Below are 8,231 nucleotides of genomic sequence, written 5' to 3'. Positions count from 1 at the left end.
CCACCCCTGTAGTGGCTCTGGTGCTTCCATCGAGTTCTGAAAACTGCAGAGGGCAGGGCATGAGGGAGGCAGGGTGGCCCTTCTGAGAGGCACCTGCTAGGGAGTGCTATGGGTAGAGAGGTGTAGCCGCTGGGACCTCCTTGGTGGTACCTCGGCCTTGCTAGTTCTGGTGACCAGTGGCCAGAGCAGTGATGGCTGAGAGAGACCCTTATTGGAATAGAGAACCACAGCAGGGTACTGGGTGCCTTCAGTCCAGGGCAGATGGTACCCTCCTATGTAGGGGTATGTCAAGAGTAACCACAGCAGGGTAGATAAGGGCACAGTGGCACAGCTCACTGTGGGGGAAGGCAAGAAATAGCTGGGACCGAGGTATCCATGGGAACCACTGAAAATGGGTTTTATTCAGCTCTACTCATGGATAGACAAGATCACCAAACCCAGGCCTGTCCAGATCACAAGCACTGCCCTCAAGAGAACTCGGGCTGATCCGTGGACCCAAGCAGCATCCTTAGATGTGGGTGTGGCTGCAGGGAGGTAGGAGCAGCCCACCTGGGAAAGGCAGGTCATTTTTTTTATTTTTTATTTTTTTACCAGGAGCTTCATGGGGACCTCATGGGAGAGCCCACGAGCAGGAGAGAGGCTGAGGGCCTTCAGAGAGACATCCTGAATTCACCAAGAGCTTGGCTCCTCTGAGGCTTGGAGGTAGAGCTTCTGGATGTCCTTAGAGGTGACACTGTCATCCACCATCCTATTCTGGTGTCCAACACTTGTCACACTTTCTCCTCCTCAGCCATTGCCATGGAGAGAGATGGGGTGAGGAAGGTGGAAGATGCACTGTGGGTCTTGCATATCTCAGGACTGCAGGGCAGGCTCGCCTTCTCCGTTGGACTGGCTTTAGAGGTCTTTCTAGCATGTGGATGTTGGGGTACAGGTATAACCCACACTGCCCAGCCAGCACCCCATGTGACTCATGTGAAGGATGATCAGATAGGGCGCTAAGTCAGCACCGGGCTCCTGGCCTGACCGATGGACGGCGCTACACGTGTCTTTTCTGTTGGGCCTGCTGTGCTTGCGTATTGAAGTTTATTTTTTGTGAATGAGAGGTCAGTTTTGGAGCTCACAGAATTAAAGATCTTCCCACCATGACTCACTCGCTACATAGAGCTTATCAAGCAGGAGAGGCATTGTTTGTTTTTGTTTTTTCGAGACAGGGTTTCTCTGTTATCTTGGCTGTCCTGGACTCGCTTTGTAGACCAGGCTGGCCTTGAACTCACAGCGATCCGCCTGAGGCACTGGGATTTTTAAAGATGTGTTTGAAGTGACCGAATAAGGTCTTCAACATTGCCTCTTCTTTGGAGGTAACTCTTCCTTTCATCAACCTCTGTGGAGTGCATGTGTGTGTGCAAGAGAAAATCTCAGCTTCATGCTAACACTGGAGAGACACTTTGGTGTCCATGCAGGTGCGCTGACATCCAATATATAAAAGATATTTCAGGCCTTTGCTCACTTGTGGCTTCAAGGCCCTAACAGCAGGCTGCCATTAAACCTGGCAAAGCCCCTGAGTATGCCCACAGCAGCCTTGGTCCTGGCTCTGCCTCCTGCATCCAACTCTAGCAGCTGGCGGAAGGTCTTGGGAACAGGCTGGCTGGGCTCCCCTGTACCACCCACCCCTCCATGTCTGCCAGTGGTTTCTGGGCTCCAGCCCCTGAAGTGGCAGGGTCTGTACCCCTGCCTCTTCCATAGGGCTGTCTCACAAGACCTTATTCCTTCCTGCCTACCCTGGGGCGGGGGGCTGCCCAGTGTCCCTGCCCTCTGTGATGGCCTTCAAGGTTCACAGTGCATCTACTGCCACTTCTAGAACTATCCAGAGAAGCGTGGGGCCTTATGCTTGGCCTGGCCATGGAAAGGAACAAGTGGACCTTTTCTGGAAGGCGTCAGTCCATGTGTACACACCTAGCTGGCTGCTGTGTTGGGGTTGGAGTACAGCGAGGGAAGGCACCTGTGTCCCCATGCCAGGGGTCCTCAGGAAGGAGAAGGACGCGCTGCACAGTAGTTGGGGACTTCCGATCTAACTTTGCCCCTAGTGCCTGTGAGTGAACTGACACCAGGGAAGAATCCCTCCACAAAGGATGCTTTTCTCTGCATGTGCCCACCACTGCGACCCCGAAAGAAAAAGGATGCCACCCATGCTTTTTGTAAAGAGCAATATAAATATATTTCCACATAGATAAAACACAATAAATAGGTGTTGGTCATGACATCAGGGCTGCACAGTAGTGGGGTGGGGGGTGGCGGCAGGGAGAGCTGGGGCCCTAGAGACTGCTAGGGCCCCTGTGTTTGAGGTAAGATGTGATAGCAAACTGTCCCTTTAAGGCAGAATGCCTGCAGGACACAGGCTGGGAGCACCAAGATTGGGTGGTAGCCCTGGGCCTCAGCCTGTAGGACCCCAGGGTCACCTGAAATTTGGCCACCAGTCACCAGGACGGTGGCTCTGGTAATAGCCACCAGCTGGGGGAGGGGGCAAGAGCCAGCTCAGAGTGGGTGGAGAGGTGTACAGGCATCTTCAGGGCCAGAGAGGGCTGGGTGGGTTCTGTCTGCTGCTCATGCAGAGGTGGTTGAGAGCGGGAGCTGGTAGGGTGGGGGTGACTTCAGCCAGTCCGGAGCTTCAGGACCCTGGAGAGGGGTTCTTTGGCGCTGGAATAGATGAGGTACGAGCCGGCAGTGGTATTAAAGGCCTCCCAGTCTCGACAGCCAAAGGTGGGGAGTTTGTGTACAGCCACGAAGCCCTCATAGCCTTGCCACCTGTGGGAGAGATGGCCAGCCTGATCCCCTTGGCACCGGTGCTCCCAGGATCAAGTGGGAAACTGAGGCCCAGGAGAGAATTGGTCTCATTCAGGATCCAAAAACTCCCTTATGTCTACCCAGGAACCTGTTCCAGGCACCCTAAATACTTGGGGGGAATACATTCAGGAGGCACAGCTATTTTTGTCTCAGCCCTCAGAAGCAGGCTTACCACAAGCACAGCACTCTGTGTCATAAGCCTTGACAGCTAGTCTTTGCTCTCTGCTCTGAGGTCAGCAGGTTCCCCACAAGTGGTTTTCATGGTCACAGGACAGTCCCCAAGTGGCTGAGTGGCTGACTCATAGCTCAAAGGGAAGCAGTGGTATTTTTCAAGATTATTTTTTCAAAAGGTATCTGCCACCCATGTGAACTAGCCATGCCACCCTGTGTGACTGGGCTCCATCAACACACTGACACACCCCACTGTGTCCTCCAGAATATTCTTGACCATAGGTTTCGCCCACTTCCCTAGGCTGTGGCATCTGCTTGCAGGGTCCTGCACATGTGCGGTGTGCAGCCCTCCCCTCCCTAGCCTCTGTCTTCCAGCAGGTTGAAGCAATATGAAGTCACCTTTGCTTTTTTCCTCTCTTTCTGTTGAGGTGTTTTACATTTGGGACATTTTTAGTTTAGTTTTTTGTCTTGTTTTGTTTGAGATAGGGTTTCTCTGTGTCATCCTGGCTGGCCTGGAATTTTACTCTATAGACCAGGCTGACCTCAAACTCAGAGAGTCACCTACCTCTGCCTCCTGAGCGCTGGGATTAAAGGTGTGTGCTACCACTGCCTGTCTTATGTTTCTATTTTTAATCCATATAAAATTAATTTTTGCTCTTGGATATAAAGTTATGATAGTTTTGACCTGTTCTAGACAACAGGCCAGAAGAAGTTCTGTGAGATACTTTATTAACCACACAGCCTTTTCCATTGACTTGAAATTCAATAATTTATCAAATTAGGTGAGCATGGATTTTCTAGTTGTTCTGGGCTGTATGTTATTTTGTCTGTCTGTCTGTCTGTCTGTCTGTCTATCTGTCTATCTATCTATCTATCTATCTATCTATCTATCTATCTATCTATCTATCTATCTATTTTGCAGTGTTGGGAAAGGAACCAGGACTCAGGCATGGCAGGTAAGTGCTCTACCATTGAGCCCTATTTTAGCCCAGTCACCTATCAATTTACTTTAGGTGAAACCCACCCTGGTTTATTAGCATGTTACCAACGTTCCTCCTTTCACTGTGTGTGTGTGTGTGTGTGTGTGTGTGTGTGTGTATGTGGGTATGTGTGTGTGCGCACGCTGGTTTGCATGCACGCACATGTGTATAGAGGTCAGAGATAGATTTGGGGTATTTTTTTCAATCACCTCATCTTATTTCCTCAGGCCTCATTGATTTGGCTGGGCCAGCTAGACAAAGAGCTGCAGAGACCTACCTATCTCCGCCACCCCAGCGCTGGGATTACACACCCGGGCTGGCTTTTCTGTGGGTGCTGGGGATTGAACCCAGCTCCTTGTCCAGCTGCTCAGCCCAGAACAACCCTGTCACTGTTCATCGTCACACCAGCAGATCAATATCTCAATACCCCAAGTCTTTTCAATATTATATTCCAGCAGTTTCTTGGCCACCGTTCTTCAACATACATTTAAAAGAAAAAAAACTTTTAATATATTTCTTGTATGAGTGTTTTGCTTATGTGTATGCATGCGCATCGTGTTCATGCCTGGCACCCACAGAGGCTAGAAGACGATGTTGGATCCCCCTGAAGTTGGAAGTCGGAGTCATGGATGGTTGTGAGCAGATGAGAACCGAATCAGGGTCTTCTGAAAGAGCAGCGTGCACTCTTAACCACCGAGCCATCTCTCCAGCTTCCCCCTTGGACATCCCCTTTACAATTTTTACTTTCTCGTGTTCAAAAGGCTATAGCAACGAATCTGAAAGTTTAAGCGAAGCCATAGCTTTCCTAATGAGCTACAGGTGGCTGAAGCATTTCAGGAGAATGGAGACCCGAAGAAGCTGGTAAGCGTGGGGGAGGGGGCTCACAAAGAGGTCCCAGACCCAGGTGTGCATTTAACCTAATGACGGAAATAGCTGTGCTATTATTGAAACTGTCCTGGCCGTAGGTGCAGAGAGAAGGGGCATTACATCCTTATGAGATTTTAGCCTACTGGATGCCACAGACAAACCTCACTTCCTATTACAATCTGAAGTCTGGGCTGCAGTCGGAATCCAGGAGGATGAAGAAATTCTGAGCCAGCCTCAGCCGCTCAGCCCAGAACAGCTCTCTCTCACACCAGTGGATCAATATCTCGGCTTCCCAAGTGCTATGGACGGGCCGCTCAGCATCACCCCAGCTGTGGCATTTAGATCAAAGCCATGAACAGAGCTGTTGGCTTCCACTGCTGCTGGCCAAGATAGTTCTGGAACTTTGAGCTTAGTTAACGCAGCTAAACAATAGAAGCCTTGCCAGGTAAGAGTGCCCCTGATTTCATGGCAGAGACAGTCAGTGGGGCTAGGGCCCTGAGACTCCTCCCCCCCAAGAGAGAAGCCATTAGAGTGCTTAACGTGGTCAGGTGATGACTGGACGCAATAGCTGATGGCATGTGGAGAATGGAACCACAGCCCAGTGTAGTTCACTTAAATCCTTAAACCCTAGGGGTAAAAGTGCAAGGAGAGTGTCACAACGTTAGAGGAAAACCAGACCGCATAACTTCCCACTTAGCATTCCCATTTATGCATCTCCAGCTGTCAGTCATTACCGGAGGGGTGTGGCCTGATGGGGTGTCCTCTAGCAGACACAGCCTGGCATCAGATTCTCTGCCCTGGCCAGACCTGGGAAAACACACCCTCAGCCCGCGCTCCCGCCCTGAACCCCATCACTATGAACCTTGAGGTGTGTGCGTGTGTGGGTGGGGGGGGTGGATTAATGTTGGCCTCCAGCAGGACTTACCTGTAAATAATACTGTCCACTGAGAAAGTGTTTCCATCAAAGGAATTTGCGACCACCAGGAAGTGATCTTCTCCCACTGAGAAGAACTCCCAGTCCAGCGCGCTGAGGAGACAGAGAGCCAGGTGAGGACACTAATGCCTTTTTAGAGCCGACGCTGGCCCAACCCTGGGCTCTGGGCAGGTCTTGTCTCCTGAGATACATCTTACTCTTTTTGTGAGAGCTTGGGTGCGTGCATGCGTGCGCAAGTGCAATGCCCACAGAGGCCAGAAGAGGGCACCAGATCCCCTAGACTTCGAGTCTTTCTTCCAAAAAGCCTATTGGGTGCTTAATTCTAAACCTCACTCTCAGCAGATACCCAGTTGTAGGCATGGTAGCCTGGTGTGACAATGTGACTTCCTTCAGGGGCCACCTGGCCCAGTTCCCATGGGCAGCTCCTGTGAGAGTGGTTCTGGTGGGTTGAGCTGCGCACTACACTGTTTCCTCTTTTTGTTCTTTGTCCCAGGAGTTATTTTTATTTTTAGATTAAAAAGAGAAAGGGATGGGATAACCATTGAGATGTAACAAGAATAAATTAATAAAAAAATTTTTTTAAAATAAATAATTAGATTAAAAAGAGAGAGAGAAAAATTTTTAAAAAGTAAACATTGTGGGTATCTGCCAATCAAAAGATTGGGCCTAATTAAGTAGAAGGCCCTTCCTCCCTTCCTGTCCTGCCTATTTCTGGGGGCAACTCTGTGTGCTGTTTGTTGCCTGCTGTGTGATTCCCCCTTGCACTTTGACAGCTGTGCACCCCTGTGTACACAGATACCAACCACGCCTTTGAAGAGGCTCGGGTCCCTCGGTGTTCTAGCTCTCAGGCTGAGGAGCACCTGGCACTCAGGAGGGGCTGTGAATGTTTCTATAGCTCTTAAGGAGTGAAGGACCCTGTGGGAGCTCCTGCTGCACTCTGGGTTGGTGACTGCTCTGGGCCTCGCCTGACGCTTAGTCCCCTGGCTCTGCTGTTTGGACAGTGCAGCTGCAGCTGTGTTTTACTTGGAGATAGTGAAAGGAATTCCGTGTAGGTAGCGACAGCTCTGCCCTCTCAGTGCTGACTTGGTGGCTCCACAGAGCAGGTGGGACAGGATCTGGCAGTGTGTGGTGCCAGGGGACACCTGCCTGAGCTCCTGGACCTCCCCTGATGCTCACCCTGTGTCATAACAAACCATTTTTCCTTGTGGAGGTTCAGGGCCTTCTCCTTGGTCAATTCACATCGCTAGGCCTTGCTTGTTAAGAAGAAACCAGTTACACCCACAAGGCCAGCCATGGGTATGGGCCTCATCATGGCCACCTGCCCCGGCCAGGTGTCCTGGGAGGAAGTTGGGGATGGCCCGGGGGAGGCCTTCTGTGTGCCGCTCAACCATAGGCTCACTCTGCCCTTTCAACCACCTGGTTGGTACCTGCAGGTGGGGATGTCCTGGAACTTGACAAAGGTCTGAGCCGTGACGTTCAGCTCGTAGATGACAGAACTGAGGACATAGGAGTCGTTCTGGGCTTGCATCTGCACGTCGTAGCTGTGACTGTTGGCCACTGCAAGGAAGACCCTCTCGCCAATGTGGAAGACCTCCCAGTCTGCAGCGCCGAAAGTCTGGAGCGAATGAAGAGCAGTGTAGGAGGACCAATGAGGGTGGCTCCAGGTGCCATATGCCACCAATATCATCACCACTGTGCCCAGTGACCCAGTGCCAGCCCTCCCACTGAGGCCACCTGGATGCCATCCTTTTGCCAGAGCCCCAAAAGAGTTCCTCTGCCTGCTTGCTCCAGAGGTCACTCAGCTCCATGAGGTCTGACATGGGGGGGGGGCAGAAGTAGGGGGGGTGATGGAGCCTTTACTACAGACCTGAAACTGTGTAGATCCTCCTGAATGAGAGACCTACAAAAAGAAGTGCATGGGCGGTGGTGCTCAGGAAATGAGAGAGGGAGAGGGCTAGAGACATCCATAGTCCTGGTCCAGGAGAGGAAGGCTCTGAACAAGGAGGAATGCTCCCAGAAAAGCTGCAGCAATGGCAGACAGGGTCCTAGTAGGCATGTGACTGCCTAGGAAGACAGCAGGGCAGGAGGGCCAGGGGTCGGGGGCGTGGAGGAGTATGCTAGCTCATATGGGACTCTGTGCCTAATGGACAGTGCTCTACCAGTCTCCAAAAAGCCCAACCCACAGCCAGGGGCTCTGTAGTCTGAGCCCCTGCTCACATCTGTATCTTAGGCCCCAGTGGCACAAGGTTAGAGAAGAGCTGCTGGGTAGAGGGAGCTCTGGGGTGTGGCACATCAGGAAGTAGATCCTGGGGCAGGAGGAGGGGCCAGGGGCAGGAACCATCAGAAGGCTATGGCTGCCACTGTGTGTGTGTGTATGTCTGGGCAGCAACAGAAGGCTGAGTAAGGAAGGCTGAGGGTGCAAAACTAAAGGAAACTGC

General features: G+C 51.6%; 1 protein-coding gene across 1 annotated transcript in view; it reads right to left on the bottom strand.

Moving 5' to 3' along the window:
• Positions 1 to 2,259: 2,259 nt before the first annotated feature.
• Tspear (thrombospondin type laminin G domain and EAR repeats) overlaps positions 2,260 to 8,231 on the bottom strand; it is a 202,653-nt gene continuing 196,681 nt past the window's right edge. The window contains exons 10-12 of the mRNA XM_051153298.1: positions 7,221 to 7,408; positions 5,785 to 5,886; positions 2,260 to 2,802 (exon numbers count right to left, since the gene is read on the bottom strand). Coding sequence (XP_051009255.1) covers positions 2,649 to 2,802; positions 5,785 to 5,886; positions 7,221 to 7,408 — 444 coding nt within the window. The 3' untranslated portion in view covers positions 2,260 to 2,648. The remainder of the gene's footprint in view (positions 2,803 to 5,784; positions 5,887 to 7,220; positions 7,409 to 8,231) is intronic.

Source organism: Acomys russatus, chromosome 11, assembly GCF_903995435.1.
Source record: "Acomys russatus chromosome 11, mAcoRus1.1, whole genome shotgun sequence".
Lineage (NCBI taxonomy): Eukaryota > Metazoa > Chordata > Mammalia > Rodentia > Muridae > Acomys > Acomys russatus.
The sequence above is the reverse complement of the archived record's forward strand: the minus strand, read 5'-3'. Positions and strand labels throughout refer to the sequence as shown.